Below are 21,668 nucleotides of genomic sequence, written 5' to 3' on the forward strand. Positions count from 1 at the left end.
TTTGCTTGTTCACAGTGGGTTCAGAGTCTATAAAGCTCCTGGTTTGGAGTTTGCCTGTTTACAGTGGGTTCACAGTCTATAAAGCTGCTGGTTTGGAGTTTGCTTGGTCACAGTGGGTTCAGAGTGTATAAAGTTCCTGGTTTGGAGTTTGCCTGTTCACAGTGGGTTCAGAGTCTATAAAGGTCCTGGTTTGGAGTTTGCCTGTTGTGTTCAGTGTCGATAAAGCTACTGGTTTGGAGTTTACCTGTTCACTGTGGGTTCAGAGTCTACAAAGCTCCTGTTTGGAGTTTGCCTATTCATAGTGGGTTCAGAGCCTACAAAGCTCCTGGTTTGGAGTTTGCCTGTTCACAGTGGGTTGAGAGTCTTCAAATCGTTTGGTTTGGAGTTTGCTTGTCACAGTGGGTTCAGAGTCTACAAAGCTCCTGGTAGGAGTTAGCTTGTTCATAGTGGGTTCAGAGTCTATAAAGCTCCTGGTTCAGAGTTTGCCTGTTCACAGTGGGTTCAGGGTCTATAAAGCTCCAGGTTTGGAGTTTGCCTGTTCACAGTGGGTTCAGGGTCTATAAAGCTCCAGGTTTGGAGTTTGCTGTTCACGGTGGGTTCAAGGTCTATAAAGCTCCAGGTTTGGAGTTTGCCTGTTCACAGTGGGTTCAGAGTCTATAAAGCTGCTGGTTTGGAGTTTGCCTGTTCACAGAAGGTTGAGGGTCTATAAGCTCCTAGTTTGGAGTTTTGCCTGTTCACAGTGGGTTCAGGGTCTATAAAGCTCCAGGTTTGGAGTTTGCTGTTCACGGTGGGTTCAGGGTCTATAAAGCTCCAGGTTTGGAGTTTTCCTGTTCACAGTGGGTTCAGAGTCTATAAAGCTCCTGGTTTGGAGTTTGCCTGTTCACAGTGGGTTGAGGGTCTATAAGCTCCTAGTTTGGAGTTTGCTTGTTCACAGTGGGTTCAGAGTCTATAAAGCTCCTGGTTTGGAGTTTGCCTGTTCACAGTGGGTTCAGAGTCTATAAAGCTCCTGGTTTGGAGTTTGCTGTTGTGTTCAGTGTCGATAAAGCTCCTCGTTTGGAGTTTGCTTATTCACAGTGGGTTCGGGGTCTATAAAGCTCCTGGTTTGGAGTTTGCTTATTCACAGTGGGTTCAGAGTCTATAAAGCTCCTGGTTTGGTGTTTGCCTGTTCACAGTGGGTTCAGAGTCTATAAAGCTCCTAGTTTGGAGTTTGCCTGTCTCTGGGTTGAGTGTTTATTTGCCTGTCTGTCTGTACTGCCTCACTGCTATTCTGTGAAGGGCTGGAGCTTCCTTGGTTGAAGTTTGCGACTCGCTCTGAGCATCGCGTCATTGGAGGGCTTGCCCGGGAGAGTAAAGATGGCAACTGCGGAGCACAGCCTGAAGAGAGTGGTGTGGCAGAGTAAGTTATAGTGCGGCAAGCGGGGCGGGGAGCTGCGGACCCCCCTCCTGCCCGGGGCTGGAGCCGGGCGGCGGTGACTCTCCGTCCTCCGCCTCCCCTGAGCCTCCGCCCGGAACCCGCCAACTAACGCGGAAGTGGCCGATCAGAGGTAACAGGTTGTGGGAGGCACTCCCGGTCCCAGAGCCGACATTTCGGTCACTCCCTGTCTGCCGGCTCGAGGCTGCAGTCCGGACGAGTTGAATTGAAAACATGTTTTCCTGTAACTGAAGATAGAAAAGGGTCACATTTAGTAGGGAGGGGGAGGGGCTAACACGGAGGTTTCTGCACAATGTTCCCCGATACCATCACTTTTTTTCTTCAGGCACCATTTCATGTGTGTGCTTTTAATGAAAACCCTCTTGCCACAAGTTGGGACACTGCTGTCTGCTCGGCTGAGTGAAGTTGGCGGCTTTGTGGAGTGTCCTTGAGTGACAGCAGTGTCCCCCAGCACCGTGCCGTGTGCAGATAGACCGCAAACCCCTTCACTCACTCACTTCAAACTGTCCCAAAGTTTAGTCAAGGCCAAGCCGCTGCTGTACGGGCCTGTGCTGAATGGAAAGGGGGTCGGACCTGAATTAAGAGACTGGGCATTTTGGGCTGGAATTTCTGTTTCGTAACTCTAATCTCACACAGTCAGGCCCGGGTGATACTGTACCATGTTTGCTGGTGAAGCCTCCACTCTCCCAACCCCCGACCATGCTTGGCCTTGATGCCCCCCAAACCCCCATGCTTGGCCGTGATGGCCCCCAACCTCCCATGCTTGGCCATGATTGCCCCCTAAGCCCCCATGCTTGACCATGATGACACCCCAAGCCCCCTTGCTTGGCTGTGATGCCCCCCCCCCCCCAAGCCCCAGGCTTGGCCATGATGGCCCCCCTAACTCCCAATGCTTGGCTGTAAAGGCCCCCAAGCCCCCATTCTTGGCTGTGATGCCCCCCCCCCCCAAGCCCTCATGTTTGGCGTGATGGCCTCCCCCAAGCTCCATGCTAGGCCGTGATGGCCCCCCCCCTCCCGAGCTCCATTCTAGGCCGTGATGGCCCCCCCCCCCCCCAAGCCCATGCTAGATTTTGATGCCCCCCCATGCTAAGTTATGATGCCCCCACTCCCCATGTTTGGTTGTGATGCCTGCAACTTCCAGCTAGGTTTTGATGTTCCCTTAGTCTGAATAATATGAAGACACCCACTGTTTAGACTTTTCCTATCCAATAATTACAACTGGGGCGAGGTTCTGGAAGGCATTTTATATCAGTGAAATTATGCTCTAAAAGGATTCGATCGGGGAAAAAATTGACAGGAAAATAAAGATGATGAGATGTTGTGTCCTCTGGCTGTGAAATCTAGAAATATTGGGATATAGTCTTACAATAACAGGTCAGCCATGTAGGACTGAGTTGAGGAGAAACTTCTTCATCAAGAGGGTTGTGAGTCTTTGGAATTTTTTACTCAATAAGGCTGTGGATGTTGAGTATTTTCAGAACTAATTTGATTTTGAGTTTTGTACTCTGGGGAAGTCAAAGGATATTGGACCAGTTGGGAAAGGTGGAGCTGAGGTTGAAGATTGGCCATAATTTTATTGAATGGCGATGCATGCTTGAGGGACCATGTGGCAATTTTTACTTATGCTTCAGGAAATAAAAGTCTTAATTTCTCAAGGGTCTAGTTCATGGAAAACAATTCTCAGACTGTATATAACACTGGCAAAAGCCCTGTTTATTGGCCATATTTAGGTGTTGGGGAGGTTGAGACTTCTGGGTGAATGTGGCCCCACAATAGCTTTAGGTTCTGATCAGTGACAGGGGAGTAATGATGCATGTTCAAATTAGCGTGTGTAACTTGTGGCATACACTTTGGAAGTGACGGTATTCCCATGATCATGCTGCTCTTGGCCAGGTTGCAGGGCTGGGAGGTGCTAGTAATATAATCTGGTGAGTTGTTGCGATGCATCCCATTTAGAGTACAAAAGTAGCTAATGTGCAAGTGGCTGTGGGGTGTGTACATCTAATTCAGTGGTGGAGTGTCGATGAAGTGGATTGGTGTGTTTGGACATTGTTGAGCTTCTTGTGCATTGATGCAGCTGTACCATCCGGACAAGTGTTCAGTATTCAGTCATACTCCTGACTTGTGTATTGCAGATACTGAAGGGAATTTGAGTGGTCAGGGCTAGGAGAAACCTGTTGGAGAGCATTTTGCTGATATAGCAATGACATGCCTGTTTCAGTTACATTTCTGGTGATGGTAACCGTAAGCATGTTGACATGAGGGATTTGTGGTGCTTTTGAAGATCAAAGGGATCTTGTGGAAGACAGTCATTACTTGGCTGTGAGTTGCACAATAGTTGTGTGCCTTATGGATGTTCTCCAAATCTGACATGGTTGCATGATTACTAAAGCAGTTGCAAGTGGAAGTGAGCATTGCAAAATCATCAGTGAGCATCCCCACTCCACCCTTATAAATGGAGGAAATTATTTTTGAAGCAGGCAAAGGTGGTTGAGATAACATGTTGTCCTGATGAACTCTTGCAATGACCCCCTGGGCTTGTGGTGATTGCCCTCCAACAACCTCTATACAGCATCTTCCTTTTAGTTACCAATTACTCTTACTATTATTACCCTTGGGCTCCTTATTAACTTCCGCTTTGCCAGAGCTCCTTGATGCTGTGCTGAGTCAAATGCTGATTTGATGTTAAGGGAATTCAGCTCTTGCGTTTGTGACTGGATGGCTTTGGGCCAATGTCTAGAGACAACTAGTTCTGACAGAAGATGAAATGAGCATTGGGGAACAGGTTATTGATGAATAGATGTTATTTGATGGATATAATCTCCCATCACTGATTATAATTGGGAAGAGACTGTGATAGTAATCACATTATATTTATCCTGATTTTTGTGGACAGGACATACCTGGGCAATCTTCCACATTATCAGGTAGATGCCAGCGTGTATCTAAACTGGGAGAGCGGCAAAGGAATGTCTAGTTCTGGCGGGCAGATTGTAGCACTGCAGCCAGCATGTTGTCAGGATCCATAGCCTTCACTGTATCTAAAGCAGTCAGCCACTTCTTTCTGTCATGTGAATTAATCTAGAAATATCCTGTATAACCCCAGTGTTAAAACACTAGGATACATATTGAACATTTTTAAGAGGCACTCTTTCCATCTTGGCAGACACTTAAACTGTTAGGCATACGTGACTGACAAGTTACTGCATGATGTTTGTGCAGTGCAGTATTGTATTTAACATCTGGTTGAATATTTTTGAAATGATTGTGATCCATTATACCTTGTAAAATCCACTGTTCTGTTCAGCACAATTTTGTTACAGAAATATTTCTACTGGCATTGGAAACCAAATGTATCTGTACACAGTGACTGCAGTAAATTAATTCTGATAACTTGATTCTGTATCAAGAGATGCAGTATACCATTCATTTGTAGAGACTGAAGTCAGTTATGTATATGATATTAATAGGTTGAGGTGACAATATAATAATAGATGCTACAAATCTTGGTCAGAAAATGTAACTAATCTACTGTACATTGATTATGTGTCACTTATCCTTTTAAGGCTGTCCAGTTGATTAGTTAACTGGGGATTTTTTGTGGCATTTTATAAACCAAGCTAACATTTTTTTAAAAATCAAAAGGATATTTAACTTTGTTGTGTAGAATGTGATGACTTGTGTAATGCAGTTGAGCACAGGTTTTGGAAGAATGGGATGATAATTGAAATTTGGACTCTGGCTTAACAGCTGATCTTCTTTTGAGATACACTGAAAGTAGGGACTACTGGACATCAGTCAGTGATCACATGCAACACCTTCAAAAGCTGATTACATTAGCTCTGGTGTGTGGCCATTTTGAGGAAAGGCCTGATAAAATGCTTCACGACAGTCCATGAGACAGTTGAGCATATTCCAGAAAATGCATGTTTGGCTGTACCTAACCTAGCCTCACACCCTGACATGGTACAAACATACAAATTGGGAGTAAGAGTAGGACATTCGGCCTGCAAGCCATTTTGGATAACGTCATGGTTGATCTGATTGTGGCCTCAACTCCACTTTCCTGACTACCCTATATAACCTTTAACTCTCTTGTCAATCAGAAATATTTCCAATTCAGCCTTAAAATTATTCGACGACCCTGCCTCCACTGCACTCTGCAGAAGAGAATTCCACAGACTATCCTCTGAGAGAAAGGTTTCTCCTCGTGCCCTTTTTAAATGGGTGATCCCTTATTTTTAAACTGTGACCCTCGTTCTAGACCCTCCCAGAAGGGGAAACACTGTCACAACATCCACTCTGTCACGCCCTTTAAGGACCTTGTATGATCACCCCTCATTCGTCTAAACTCCAATGGATGTAGGCTCAACCTTTCCTCATAAAATAATATTGCCTTCCTATCAAGTCTATTTGCTTAGGAAATTGAAATGCACTGTAGTTAATACTTTCTGTTCCACGGGGTAACAACCCGTGGGAAAATAACACTTTTTTTAACAAACAATTTTATTGAGGTATTTTTTGGCATTGTAAATAGTTACAGCTTACAGAATTATGCAAACATCAACGGAAAAGGGAAAATAGCACTTCTTAGTCTGACGTTTTTGCCAATCTACTCTAGTCGTACTTTCCAGGCTTGCTTTCAATATACACTATGAATATCTCATCTAAACTGATCTTCATAAATAAAAACAAAACGTATTCACATATTCTGAGTCTACGGTTCTTCATTCTAATTCTCCAAATTTTTCTGAAAGGTGTAAGTTTAATGAACATTGTCTGCCATGGACTTGATGGGTTGAATAGTCTTCTTCTGTGCCATAATGCCTCTATGAACAACTTTACCCGATATAGTCGAGCAGGACATAAGTAATTTTTAACTCCGATACCTGTTTCTGCTTCTATCACCCTCGGGTAGTGAGTTCCAGATCTTCATTACTCCCTGGGTGAACCCCACCCCCCTTCCCAGGTTATTGACCTCTTCTAAGATGGGTCCTTCCTACATGTTATATCTCAGCCCTTCAATTTTACACACTTCAATTAAATCTCTCTTGTCTTCTCCGCTCCAGAGAAAACAGCACCAGCCTATCCAGTCTTAATGTTTTCCTGTTCTGACAACATGTTCATAAATCCCCACTGTACCCTCTAGAGCGATCACATCCTTCCTGTGATATGGTAATGCACTCGTCAAATGATTAAACATATACCTGTTAAAGCATCAGTGCCTCGCCGGCAAGTAAATTATATAGGTAGCAAAATGTGCTCGTCTATCACGTGCATTTTGTGAATTACATTGGCAAAATAAAATGGTGATTTATGTTCATGCAGAAGTGGTTAGAAATTACTTTTCTCAGTTCTTTTCCAGGTTCACTATCTGTCAGATTGAGACCCTTATATGGAATTTACCTTAAATAAATTAGGCTGTTCTAATGTAAGTTTAATGCAGTTCATAGGAAGTCTTTGCATTGTTGTGAAATTTTCACTCAGCAACAGTAAATATTTCAGAAAAGAGCAGATGCAGAGGTGTTAAAAGACAACACAGAAGAGAATATGGTCACTAAATACTGGGATTCATAGCAATTATGTTATCATTTAAGACATTACATTGACTTCTTTGCATGATTAATTGTAATTAAGAATTATGGGACGGCGTGGTGGTGCAGTGGTTAGCACTGCTGCCTCATGGCACTGAGGACCCGGGTTCGATCCCAGCCTGTATGGAGTTGATTAATTTTTTGATTACTAAGGGGAATTACTTGATTAATAAGGGGACCAGGGGTTATGGGGAGAAGGCATGAGAATGGGGATGAGAAAATATCAGCCATGCTTGAATGGGCCAAGTGGCCTAATTCTGCTCCTATGTCTTATGGTCTTATGGAGTTTGAACATTCTGCCCATGTCTGCGTGGGTGTCACCCCCACAGCCCAAAATAGATGTGTAGGGTAGGTGGATCAACCATGGTAATTTACCTTAATTTAAAATTATTTTATTTTTAAATTAATAATTATGAAAACAATTGCACTGTCTTATAACCAACCGTATCGATTTTATTTAAGGGCAAGTATCAACTTTCACCCAATAGTTGCACAAGGCAAATATCAAATGTTACATGCCACTTAGTGACTCGCTCTAACTTTCTTGTGAATAATTTTCATTTTACCCCTTACACTGAATTTCCTCCTGTTTAACATCCACCTTGTTTAATGTCAAGTTATTAATTTCAACGGTTGGGATTTTAATCCTTTGAGACAAGAGAGGATCTTCTGTATTGAAGATGAATTAGGTAAACACTACGATAAATTGCACCATTTTTGTGTTTTTATTGACCTAACATTTTTCACTAAGTAGTCGACATGGTCATCCAAGGCCAGATTAATAAACTGATATCCAAAATAATCTTCTGAACTGCATGGGAACTAGTCACTTCAAATGTGATTAACCATATATTGAACATTGCAGGTAAATAGGTGGCATCTGATAGACTTGGTTTAAAAGTGATTTATAGAGATCAAGACCAAGCCAGACTATGATTCCTGAAAATATTGCTTTATAACTCTTGTGCTGAAATGCGATGCTTTGAAAATGCATTTAGAATCACCAGAGGGCTCTCCGTCCCATTCAAAGCTCAGTTTGTGAATTACGTTTCTATTTGATGAAGAAAGTTTGAGTTGCATTTTTTTTCTTGCAGAGTTCAAGAAACTTGTGATAGATGACTGTATGAGAGAAGGAGAATGGAAGGTCTGGCAAGTACTTGATTACTGCATATTTTAATTGATTTCAAGTTTGAACATATTTGATGAATAATTTAGCACTTTTTAAAAGAAAAGATAATTGAGGGCTTCAACAATTAATGCATGCTCATTCTGGTATGCCAGCTATGCGCCATGGCAGCATGGATTGATGAAATTTGGATTCCATTTCCCTCGCTTAGCTGCATTTAAAATATCTGTTGTGTTGAATGAAGACGGGAAAATGATTTCCAGTCGGCCACCCTTGTACACAACGCAAATGGCTAGCTGAGAGCAGCAGTGGATAAAAGACTGTCCGTTCCTCCCTTTTTGGAGGTGGCAGATGTGTGGTTAAAATGAGTTTAAGACGGAGACAAAACAAAAGTTTGGAAACTTTGTTCTCAAAGGAAGGCTTGTATATTTTTTTTAAAATGAAGTAATAAATGCAAGACATTATATATTTTGAATGAACTGAGGCATCTACAGTACACTTATTCCACTGTGTGTACCAACAGCACATCAAAAGAGACTGTTGATGCCCTTATCAAATGTGATATTGAAGGAGGAACTATTCATGTGTGAGAGATTAGGAATCATGACCGATTTATCCAACCCCAGCAGCGTACACATTCAGTCTTGGTTTATCCATTTGCAATGCCCAAATTTGCTATGGAGAACTTGCAAATATTTGGATTAATTTTATACCAATTGAAAAGATTTGTGTAAAGAAATTGAAAACAACTTAAATTCAACATACTTTTTTTTAAACAAATAGTTTCTGGCAGGTTAACAGATCACAGTTTTTTTATTCGTTCATGGGACGTGGCGTCGCAGGCTGTGCCAGCATTTATTGCCGATCCCCTTGAGGGGGCAGTTAAGTGTTAAAATGTAGGCCAGACAGTAGATTCCCTTCCCGAAAGGACCAGATGGGGTTTTTACATCAATCAGCAATGGCTTTAATGGTCATCATTAGACATTTCTTAATTTCAGATATTTTATTCAGTTTAAATTCCATCACCTGCCGTTGTGGGATTCAAATCAGGGTCCCCAGATCATTATCCTGGGTCTCTGAATTACTAGTCCAGCGACAATACCACAATGCCACCACCTCCCCGGTTCAAGAACATATATCCTGCAGTAGATTAAACTTCATAAATTTGTCACGATGCCGAAGACCCAGGTTCGATTCCGGCCCCGGGTCACTGTCCGTGTGGAGTTTGCACATTCCCCCCATGTCTGCGTGGGTCTCATCCACAACCCAAAAAGATGTGCAGGGTAGGTGGATTGGCCATGCTAAATTGCACTTTAATTGGAAAAAAAAGAATTGGGTACTCTATAAAAATTTTTTTTAACTTCGTAAATTTGATGGTACTATGGTCTAATTACTCAACTCACAACAATTATTGTCCTGCACCTGCTGATGAGGTTGTTTCTTATCACTGTCAGCTTTAAATTTCTTCCTTTAGATATCTTTTTTTTTCTCTGTTCAAAATGCACTACCATTTATAATATAAAACAGAGGATGCTGGAAATATTCACTAAGCCAGGCAGCAGCTGTGGGGAGCGAAACAGGGGGCTGCATAATACCAGGTGTGGATGGCATATAACCCCGGAAGCTATCAGTCCAAGCAGCACTAGGAAGACATCAATGGCTGCTGGTGTAGATAGGACCTCAAGGCCTTGGATCTCTGGGAGCTTGGGCTGGAAGGGTTTGAGTAGGTTAAGGAGAGGGGCAGTCGGTTTGAGGGGAAGGGTTGGATAGGAAGGAAGGGGCTCCAATCTAAAGTGGGGGTCACCCTGCAATTGGCAAAGAGCAACCCCTGAAGAGCAACCCCCCACCCCTCCTTGAGGTGAACAATTAGGCTTCCTGCTCCCAACCTGCTGTTATCAAGGTCAAGAGGCATGATAAAATTCCAAAGTGACCCTTGATATTCATTTAAATATGACGGGCAGACTTCCAATTTTGGTGCATGGCCACCTGGACTATGGGGGTGAACTTGGGGGTACAGAAAGTTGGTTAGATGGGTTACCACCCCATTTTACGATCCTTCCCAGTTTATCTGGTCCTGCTGTTGGGCACACATCTGACAGGGGTACATAACATTCAGCCCAGAGTTTGTGTTTCAGGACAATGACTGTCATTTTTGGCCTCTCCACAGATGCTGCCTGACATGCTGTCTATTTCCAGCATTTTCTATTTTCAATTTCAGATCAGCAGCATCTGTAGTATTTTGCTTTTATTGGTACCTTATTTTGTGTGAGTGCTATATTAATGATCCAGATTTTGTAAGCAATTCAAAGTAGGATGGTTAACATTATAATTGTACTTTTGAAAGGTGAAATGTTAGTGATCACACGTGATCAGTTTGATCAAGTCCACCTTGATGGTTGGCTTTCTTTAATTTTTTAATATGGTATCATTTCTGACAAGGGTCTATTTATCATCACTATGGTACCTGACATTTCTGACCTATCACTTGTGTTGATGGTTAGTGGAAGTGGATGCTATTTATCTGTTTTCGGTACCATTTCCCCACAAGCATATACTGACATGCACTGGGGGATTTCAGGTTTGCTCCTTGGTCTGTTGTAAATTAGCTGATTTTAACTTGGTGTGACAGTCGAGACTTTGTCAACCAACTCTGTGGGAGCATGGGAAGAAAATCAGGCAAGACTCCAACTCCTGAGCCCTTCCCAGGAATTCCTGTTGGAACATGTGTGAGGGATGTTGTACGATGATGGGATAAGGACAGCTGTAATCCTCATCCAACAGTTGCCAGTCCTGATTAGTGAGGTGTACGCATTAGTAATAGCCATTTCAATGTGCCATGATTCTGTGGAGCCACACACAAGTGTGAGTTGATATCTGAAGAACAGGAGAAAAATAAATAGCCATAAAAGACTAGCGCAGTCTGAAGACAGAGTTCTTCCAAAGACTTAATCAATTGAAAGTTCAGGAAACTGCATTGGGAGATAGTTAAGCTGTCACTTTTCACTTGCAGATACTTATTTTGGACCATTATACCACAAAGCTTCTTTCCTCTTGCTGCAACATGTCAAATCTTATGACTGAAGGGATCAGTGGTACGTACTTGTTTAAGAACACTCGTTATTTTATGATTAACGGATAACCTTGTATTTTCACTCTTAGTTGCCATTTTTTAATAAACCTGCTGGTTCACGCTGTTACCAATTATTTTCAGTTCTAATTTATGGCCCTTTTCTTTCTTTACTTGTCTCATTACCATAGCCTCTTGCCTTGCAATATTATCGCTTTTGTAATTTGTATTCTTCTGCCTTCCATCCTATCGCAGGCCTTTCCCTTTGTTTGTCCATCTGCACTCTGTTGTTGAAAACGCACCACTATTCTTAGAAGTCCCCCTATACCAAAAAGAAGTCTTACACACCAGGTTAAAGTCCAACAGGTTTGTTTCGATGTCACTAGCTTTCGGCATCGAAACAAACCTGTTGGACTTTAACCTGGTGTTGTAAGATTTCTTACTGTGCTCACCCCAGTACAATGCCGGCATCTCCACATCATATACCAAAAAGGGCCCACGTTCTAAATGGTGAAACAGGGATTTTCACTCCCCGACTCTGATGCAGGCTTCAGTGGGTGCTATTCAGGTCAAACTATGTTTTCAAGTTATTCCCCGGTATAACCCATACCTTCACCGACGATTTCATCTACTTGCCACTAAGTAGCATCGATCCTGGGTCCTGCATTGCTAAGTAAGTAAAGTAGACTTTGGAATAACCACTACTTCAGGTTAAATTAAGTTATTTTATTATTATATTTTTTCTTAAAAGCTGAAATTACTTTCTTTACAGAAAGGAAAGAGATCTTGCTTCTGGATTCTTCTGGTTGGTTGAAGGGACCTTCAGGCCCAGCTTGACAATCAATCTTCTTTTTAAAATCTGGTCTTCTTTAGATGTATTCGCTGATGAGCTCGGTTGCTGTGTCCTATCTTTCCCAGGTACCGAGCTGTGAGAGCTGGCTCTGCTGGCTATCTCTGAACTGACTCTGAGCTGACTGCCTACTCTTTAAATTCTAGTCTTCCTTAGATGTATTAGCTATTTTAGCTCGGCTGCTATGTCTTATCTTTCCCATGACCGAGCTGACTGTAATCTGACTCTGCTTCTCTCTCTCTCTCTCCCTCTGAGTTCTGGTTCTGGTTCTGGCTGCTATCCCCTTTCTTTGGGTTTATATATTTTGCTAACAGTTATCTAGTTTTTATGACTTTATTGTAAAGTAACTCTTGATTTTCTTTGATTGTAGAAAGTATCTTTGATCTAAACATTCTAATACAACATAGATCTGATTACATTGTTTCCTTTGTGATGTTCAAAATGCTTTGACTTCAAGAGGTGTTACTTTTAATTCCTGTCATTTCTATAGTTTTATTTTCCAATTGTGTCCTCAGCTCATAATTTTGACTTTGATTTTGGCTTTGAATTATGTTTTTATCGTAGACTGATAGTCGGCAGTTTTCTTTATTTTACCTGTTATTAGCAAAATTTGACACCTAGAATTGGCCCAAATTCAACTGAACCTTATCGTTTCCTTTCCAGATGCTGACTAAGATAGTTACTTTCAATGAAGGTGTGAGCCATTGTTTTTGGCTTCATTCAAAATCCTGTTTGTCTTGTTTGCTAAGCCTGCTTGACCAAGGCAATCTGCATTTTACAATCCTGCTCTTTGCAGCTGCTGTTAACCCTTTGTGGGATCTTTCCCTGTATCCTCTCATGTTTCTCTCAGACCAGATATTGCCAGACTTCCATGTTTCAAATGACACATCTTTCCATATTATCAATTACAACGACCAACCTTTTCTTGCCCCAGTAAGTGCTTGAAAATGGTTACTTTTCTAATTTTCAGTTCTGACGAAGGACCATCGACCTGAAACATTAACTCTGTTCCTCTCTATGTAGATGCTGCTGTATCTGCTGAGTGTTTCTTCCGTTTTCATTTCAGCCTTATAGTTGATCTTCTACATTCAATTCACATCTCACTCCCACAAGGAGTGGGAAGGGGGAAATGACTTGAATTTTCAGTAGGCTGTTTACATTAAGAATTATTTTTTTTTAAAAAAGTCCAAGATTATACACAAAATAATTGAGACCCATTGTCAAAGTACATCAATTCCTCATTTTGTGGATCAGGACGACTGGTGCTTGAAGTGAGAATGTTGTTTTTCTGATATTATGAAGTGATCCATCTAGCCATAAGGAAAATCTTAATCAGTGAGCACCAATTTTTCTTTTCAAAACTGCTCTAAATTTTAAAAGATTGAAAAAATGAACGGTGAATTAGAGTAGCCATACAAATATATTATATGTCTTGCTGACTACAGATTGCATGTTGAAGCATTTTGGCGCTGTTTCTATCCAACCGATGATTCTGATTGTGTCATTTGCAAGTGGCATACATGGGTCTAAATTGCAGGTGATGTAATCTGTTTTATGCCAGAAGTATGTCTGCTTAAATTTAAGAAGTCACATTTAAAAAAAATAATCCAAGCTGTCGTTTACATGGGATTTCAGCTCAATCTACCTATTAGTAATGACAGTATTCAAAGAAGAGCAGAAATTTCACCCAGTCTGTTGGTCAATGTTCCTCCCTCAATCAGCATCAATGAAAATAAATTAATTTGTCATTGATCTCCATGCTGTTTGTGGAACTTTGCTGTGTGCAAACTAGCTGCAACATTCGTCCATGTAGCAAGCCACTGATCTTCATAGTAATAAACGGTATACAAATTTCTTTGAGATGTTACTGATGCAATAAAAATATCCTTCTGCCTTTCTCTCCCTGTTGTGTGAATGTTGCTTTTTCCAAGCAGTCATCTAGTTGATGTCAGTGGTTATAAATAAAATTTAAATATTTTTAATCGTTAAATGTTGAGTTAGTCTATACTTGCGAATGCAATACATTGTTTCGAGCTTATGTTATGTTTACACTGGTCGTGATTCTCCCCTACCCGGCGGGGCGGGGGGTTCCGGCGTAATGGAGTGGCGGGAACCACTCCAGCATCGGGCCGCCCCAAAGGTGCGGAGGGGCCAAGCCCTCACCTTGAGGGACTAGGCCCGCGCTGGAGTGGTTTGCGCTCCGCCGGCTGGCGGGAAAGGCCTTTGGCGCCAAGCCAGCCAGGGCCGAAAGGTCTTCGCCGGGCGACGCATGCGCGGGAGCGTCAGCGGCTGCTGACGTCATCCCTGCGCATGCGCAGGGGAGGGGGTCTCTTCCGCCTCTGCCACAGTGAAGACCAAATGTTGCTTTTGATTTTTCTCGAACCACGATCTGAAACATTTCTGTTCACAGTTGTTGAAGACCTACACAAGATCCGTGAGCCTGTTCCAAACGCCAAGGCAGTCTACTTCATTACTCCAACAGATCAGGCCCGCCCGCGGATCGGTGAGCCCCGATCGCGGGCCAGGCCACCGTAGGGGTACCCCCCCGGGGCCAGATTGCCCCCCCCAGGACCCCGGAGCCTGCCCGCGCCGCCTTGTCCCAGCATTCAAAATGTGGTTTAATCGACGCTGGTGGGACAGGCATTCCAGCAGCGGGACTTTGGCCCATCGCAGGCCGGAGAATCAGCGGGGGTGGGCCCGCCAACCGGCACGGCGCGATTCCTGCCCCCGCCGACCGACGCGGCGCGATTCCCGTCCCCGCCGAATCTCTGTGGCGGTGACTTCAGGACACGGCAGGGGTGGGATTCACGCCAGCCCCCGGCGATTCTCCGATCCGGCGTGGGGTCGGAGAATCCCGCCCACTGTCTCTGTGGGAATACAAACATAAAATTCTCTTTGGAACCTTTTAGTTTACTTTTGTATGTGCTGTTAATATTACAGCTGCATATTAATTTCTTCCAGTCTTTCTCCCTCACTCTCCTGAAGGTGATGATGTATGCTGGGGTGTGACCCTTGGGGCACTGGCAGTCAATGGACAGTTCTTCCAAGTTATCATTTCTCACGTGTGAACTTCCACAGTAAATGTCAAGAAGGCAATGTACTGTGGGAGACTGCCAATCCTGTCATTTCCTCCTGCCCTGTCCTCATTAGTACTAACTGGATAATAGGAATAGAGATTCAAGAGTTGCTTTGACGCGATTGTAAATCTGCTCATGACATAAATGTTGCTTTTGATTTTTCTCGAACCACGATCTGAAACATTTCTGTTCACAGTTGTTGAAGACCTACACAAGATCCGTGAGCCTGTTCCAAACGCCAAGGCAGTCTACTTCATTACTCCAACAGAAAAGGTATAGTTTTCAGGATAAATTAGGACAATCTCCTGTTCTGTTGTTTAATACTGTTCAGTGTTTGATACTGAATGCAGAACAAGTTTTGAGCAGCATCTAGCTGTGTCATCTAGAATCTCTTCTCTTATTTGGAAGAGTTGTGCAATGCCTACATTAAAAAGGAAGGCCAGATGAAACATGTCCATTGGCTGCCCGTAGTTTTGTGACTTGTCCTATTCCTATTTATAAGTACCAGTCCTCCTCATTTTCATGGTGCTATACCTACAGTTTCTACAGTTCTAACTGGAAGTTAACATTGACTTTCTCCAAGTTGGCATCCTATATTTGATGACATCCTAATTGTTAACATTTTGAATATTTCTAATGTATCTTTTATCAGCCAACAAAGTTGTTGATTTACAAGTGGAAGATGATGGCAATGCAAATGCAATCACTGGTCAAATTATACCATTATCATGTAAATCTTCTGTTTATGCCTTTCACTATCAATGGCTGATGGTCTTCTCCTATGTCCTTGCTTCTGCTAACCTATAACAAGCTGCTTGGAGGTAGGGAAAGGAGACTTCAGGGTGTGGTGGATATTATGGTTTTCATTACCTGACAACCCTTCGTTGAGTTCAGCACCTCTCCTTGATAGAATAGAGGACTTGCAACATGGTGAATTTTGAGAACAGTTGCACAAAACCAGCTCTTTCTTGAGAAGCATTTTTTCTGGGCCTCTTTGGGTTTTATGAAGTTACCAAAATTATTTAAAATGATCATTTCTACCACTCTTTCTTTGGTCTTGATTATAGCTAAGATTGTTTTTCAAATACAGGATACTTTGCCATTATATATGTACATCCAGTTATTGATTGTTTTCTAAGTTGGTAATTTTCGTGATTGCTTTTGATGGAGCCACGGGAAGGAGTTGAGCAGGTTTGCTCATAAGGGAATTATTTGGTTGATTATGTGGCACAGACTGGTTCTTTAATGATGACTTTGAAACAGAATTCCGTGATAAATAGGTTCTGGAGAATGGTCATTATTTGACTTGAACTGTTAGCTTTGTTTTCCGCTCCAAGATGATGATGCCAGATCTGCTAAGTACTTCCAACTCTTTCTGTTTTCATTTTAGATTTCCAGCTTCTGCAGTGTTTATTTTTCTTTATTCTTTCATGGGATGTGGGCATCACTGGCAAGGGCAGCACTTGTTGCCCATCTCAAATTGCCCTTGGGCAGCATGGTGGCGCAGTGGGTTCGCCCTGCTGCCTCACGGCGCTGAGGTCCCAGGTTCGATCCCGGCTCTGGGTCACTGTCCGTGTGGAGTTTGCACATTCTCTCCGTGTTTGCGTGGGTTTTGCCCCCACAACCCAAAGATGTACAGGGTAGGTGGATTGGTCATGCTAAATTGTCCCTTAAATTGGAAAAAATTAATTGGGTACTCTAAATTTTTTTTTTAAATTGCCCTTGAATTGAGTAGCTTGCTAGAACATTTCAGAGGGCAGTTGAGAGTCAACAATGTTGTTGTGGGTCTGGAGTCACATATAGGCCAGACCGGGTAAGGACGGCAGATTTTCTTCCCTGAAGTGCATTAATGAACCAGCTGGGTATTTTTTACGTTTATTTCAGTGATTAATTGGTTTATTTTGTGGCAGACCTTGGTGGTCGATTAATGGTTTTTTTTGAACTGTCTACTTTATAGAACCATTTTTGAACAGATTCAAATATCTTACTTATTAAATGTGACCTTTGATTGCCATTGGGACCAAAAATCTGTCTATCAATGTTAAATATATTCAATGATGGAGCGTCCACAACTCTCTGGGATTCAGAATTGCAGATTCACAACCCTTTTTGAAAACACATTTCTCCTCATCCCAGTCCCAGATGATTAGCCCTTTACCCTTGTTCTAGATTCCCCAGCCAGAGGAAATAATGGGTGGAATCTTCTTGTCCCGCCAGCAGTAGGGAACTTCATTTAGTGTGAAGCCAACTTTGGGATGAAATTTAGCATTTATGTTTCAGGACTTTGAAGATGGTTCCTGCTTCCCGATGAACAATGTTGAGAAGCCCTTTGCATGCATTAGAATGTCTTGTGTGCTTGCTAAAAGGCCAGCTTGCCAGAATTAATTTCCCCCTCCAAATTAAGTTTCTCCACAGTGAGAAATTAGAATGTTCACTTTTACGACTGCAACCTGGTGAGGTAAATTTCTTCCATGATTAATGGTGAGTTGCTGCTGCATTGTCCTCGTTGAGGAATGTCTAAATGCCAGCCTATGCTGCAGACTGGGTGCTGACAGTGCAAGTTACATGGAGGATGACCAGGGAAGGGTTAGCGGGAGAGGGAGGAGGAACAATATGGCACCCGGACCGTTGACCCCCAGCAGTAATGGCGGGGACGCTGACTTCCTGTTGCCTCCACTACAAGTTTTGACAAGCTCCTCATCAATGCATATTTAATGAGCTGAACAGCAGTAGATCATGTAAGGTCAGCCACCTTGCATCCTCACAGCAGAAATCCTAGAAGATCCTGACCAACCTCTGAGTTTACTCTGTGAAGTCCTTTCATAATCTTGAGAGCACCTCTGATTCTCAAACTCGAGATACTATAGACCCAATTTACTCAGCCTGTCATCATCGGATAGCCCACCAATCCCAGGGACTAATCTAATGAACGTTTACTGTTCTTCCTCCAGTGTAAGTATACCCTTCCTTAAATATGGAAACCAAAACTGCACACTGTGTTCTAGGTATGGGGCGGGATTCGCACCAAAATCCAGATCAATTGTAGCAAGACTTCTTTATGACTGTACTCAGGCCGACCTGCCATTTACTATCCTAATTTCTTGCTGGCTCTTTGTGTTCCTTTGCGCGTGCATCCAAGTCTCTCTACACATTGACATTTACAAGTTTCATTTCTTTTTAAAGAATATTCTGTTTTTCTATTCTTACAACTAATATGAATAATCTCACACAGTTAAGTATTATGCTCCATCTGCCAATTTGTTGTCCACTTAAATAATCTGGCTGTATCTCTTTGCAACTTGTGTATGTCCTCCTCGGAGCTTGCATTCTCATCTAGCTTTGTATTGTCAGCAAATCTAGTTACATTACTCTATGTCTTTTCATCTAGGCCATTAATATCGATTAACAGATTAGTTCAAATGAGTAGTGTTGGTTTTCTGTCCTACATTCATGTGACATATTTGTGGTGTGATTCACTGTGGATGTATGCCTGATGTAACATTTATTTATGTGGAGACCATCCTAATTGCTTGAACACATGAGAAAAATGTGTAACTTTCTAAAAGCTTGTTCCAACCCCAAAAATGAAAAAAAAAAAATAGTCCCCTGAGACATTCAATTAACAATGAAGGGAAAATGTATTTAAGAAACTATTTGTACTCGAAAGGCAATGTTTGCTACACCATTTATTCTTTTACTTTTCAGTCAGTGAGTGCACTGATAAATGACTTCAAAAAAAAGCAGTCCTACAAGTATAAGGCAGCCTACGTTTACTTCACTGATTGTAAGTAGCTTTATTGTTGTCCACTGTGCTTCTCTTCGAAAATAATTGCAGCACTACACTGTATTGTCTGTGATTTAGCCCAGGCGTGCCCAAACCCACCACACAGAAACAGCATGGCCTTCAATGCTTGTGCAAGTCAGTTGCAGTTTATTGGTTGAATTTTGTGGGTCTGGAAGCGTGGAAAGGGCCGCTCTTTATGTTACTGCCTCCAATTAAAGGGCAATTTAGCATGGCCATTCCACCTACCCTGCACATCTTTGGGTTGTCAGAATTTCTTAGTGACTGCACGTTTGTTTCTACAGACGAGACAACTAGTTAGCTGCTCAAGTTATTCTTGTCTTTACCTCTGGTGAAGACTTGGTAAAGCGTTCCTCAAAAATAAAGCTATGGTCCAATGTTTCAGTCAGATACACAAGTCAAAATCCAGCCTTGTCCATTCAAGAACATGTTGAGCTGTTTGTTGGTCTTTGTGTGGTCTATGTGCAAACAGCTGGAAACTGTCTTCTGGCACTTGTTTATAATACACCACCATTTGTGGTAACGGGCTATCTGTAACAGGTCAGCAGTTAGGACTTGATTGTGGGTGATGGAAACCTTGGCCATGTACTGCCAGACAGATGTTGCCTCCATAACACAGGCAGCACGGTAGCACAGTGGTTAGCACAATTGCTTCACAGCTCCATGGTCCCAGATTCGATTTCCAGCTTGGGTCACTCTCTATGCGAAGTCTGCACGTTCTTCCCGTGTGTACGTGGGTTTCCTCCGGGTGCTCCGGTTTCCTCCCACAGTCCAAAGATGTGTAGGTTAGGTGGATTGTCCATGATAAATTGCCCTTGGTGTCCAAAAAGGTTAGGTGGGGTTACTGACTTACGGGGATGGGGTGGGGGGTTGGGCTTAAGTGGGGTGCTCTTTCCAAGGGCAGGTGCTGACTTGATGGGCTGAATGGCCTGCTTCTGCACTGTAAATTCTATAAATAAATTGCTTGTAGGTGGTGTTGGGATGAATATATGTTACAATGTTGAAAAGTGTCAGTGCTAGCACAGAGCCTGGAGGTAGCCTGTTATTTTGGGACTCCAAACAATGGACGTTTTTTTTTTTGTTTGCGTGAAACCTGAAACCAAAGTCCCATCAGCAAATAACCCACTGCAGTAGGACCACTGACAGCTTGTGCAGAAGGTCTCTACACTGGATCAACTTAAGAGCCAGGAATGCCTGTCTTCTGACTAGCCTGCAGGACATTGTTGATGTGGGTGCTAATGTCAGACGGTGATCAAGGCACCATGGTTTGGTCTGAAACACATTTAATCTACGCTTCAGGGTGCCATCATCAATCGAGGCAGTTATTTGAAGGATGAGCATATCTATCAAGTGTTTTGTAACAACAGCTTAGCAAAAAGATGAGTCGGCCACTTAGCTGCAGGTTGATAGTCAATCCCAGAGTTTGCACTGCACCGTACCTTGAATATATATTTTTTTCTCCTGGATATCAATGGATCAAAATATGTTGATGCAGGATGCTTGAAGACTATCTGAATTTTCCTCTGAAAGCTCTATAATTATGGGAATAAATGCATATGTCACTTCCTCAATATATTGACATTCCCAGTTTAATCATGTTTGTATTAAGGAATACATTTATTGAACTTTGAAGTGCAGAATGGCAGATTTACAGTTTTGTTGAAATAACCTTTTTTTTGAAATTCTAGATTGTCCTGATAACCTCTTTAGTCAGTTAAAGACGACGTGCTCAAAAGTCATAAAACGTTGCAAAGAAGTTAACATTTCCTTTCTTTCATATGAATCTAAGGTACTTTTACAAGTATTTTACTGTTAAAAATAATTTCTCTGCTAAATAGCTTAAGTACTCAAATGTTGTGGCACTTATTGCAGATCACTAAATAAATCTGTTGTTGCTGAATGATGGGGGCAGTTTTAATAACCTTTCACTTTTTACCCAAGGCAGATAGCAACATTTCATACTTTAGTCGTGCACTGTAAAATAAACTTCCCTTACATTAATTTGCATGTTTTTCCTTCAATTAACACCTTTCAGACTTATTGAATATTTGTTTATGTGTAGCTGATTATTGATATTGAGCATGCACTTAGAAGCACAACCATATTCAGCAAATCATTAATTAGCTGTAGTTATGCAGAGAATCATTTGAGCTCTAATTTGAACAATGTTGCAAGCAAGACTTTGTGCATCATTCATTTATCATTTAAGTCCTTGAACCTTGTTAAGATAATTCCACAAACATTTCTGCTTTATAAGGCTATGTCATTTTGCCATGCTATTTGCTTCCTGTGCACATAAAGTGTATTCAAATCTATGAACCGCTCCAGCTACCGTCGAGTAGGATAGATCTGACTCTTGCTTCTTTGTGTGTCCATGATGCCAGTGGTCAGGTATCGGTATATAGGCCCCATTGTTTTTGTTGTATCTTATGCCCAAGAACTTTCCCGTCCTGGTACTCCTTAGGAGGGATAAGAAAAAACACGAGACTCCTAATTAATACAGGAATTCTCTGTTTGAAATTCCTCTCCAGTCTCTTCAGAAGTGATCAATTAAACCAAAAAATACCCCAAACCCATTGGTTGATTTTCCGAAGAATCAGTTTTCCTTTTGATATTCCATGATCACCTAATTTTCCAAACATTTGCCAAACAGAATATTACGTTAAAAATCTGGGCAGGAGTCGGCCATAAGACCCCTCCAGGTTCTCTGCTATTAAATA

General features: G+C 42.1%; 1 protein-coding gene across 3 annotated transcripts in view; it reads left to right on the top strand.

Annotated features, from left to right (window-relative positions):
* Positions 1–1,205: 1,205 nt before the first annotated feature.
* Positions 1,206–21,668, top strand: part of stxbp3 (syntaxin binding protein 3) — an 85,233-nt gene continuing 64,770 nt past the window's right edge. The window contains exons 1-6 of one of the 3 annotated variants that reach the window (XM_072511405.1): positions 1,206–1,396; positions 8,121–8,170; positions 11,163–11,244; positions 15,343–15,419; positions 18,852–18,930; positions 20,637–20,737. In XM_072511405.1, the coding sequence (XP_072367506.1) occupies positions 1,354–1,396; positions 8,121–8,170; positions 11,163–11,244; positions 15,343–15,419; positions 18,852–18,930; positions 20,637–20,737 (432 nt within the window). In that variant the 5' untranslated portion in view covers positions 1,206–1,353. Of the gene's footprint in view, positions 1,397–1,420; positions 1,545–8,120; positions 8,176–11,162; positions 11,245–15,342; positions 15,420–18,851; positions 18,931–20,636; positions 20,738–21,668 lie in introns of those variants that run through there. The other 2 variants (XM_072511406.1, XM_072511407.1) reach the window with 2 other exon arrangements.

The sequence above is a fragment of the Scyliorhinus torazame genome, chromosome 7, assembly GCF_047496885.1.
Source record: "Scyliorhinus torazame isolate Kashiwa2021f chromosome 7, sScyTor2.1, whole genome shotgun sequence".
NCBI classification, from domain to species: Eukaryota; Metazoa; Chordata; class Chondrichthyes; order Carcharhiniformes; family Scyliorhinidae; genus Scyliorhinus; species Scyliorhinus torazame.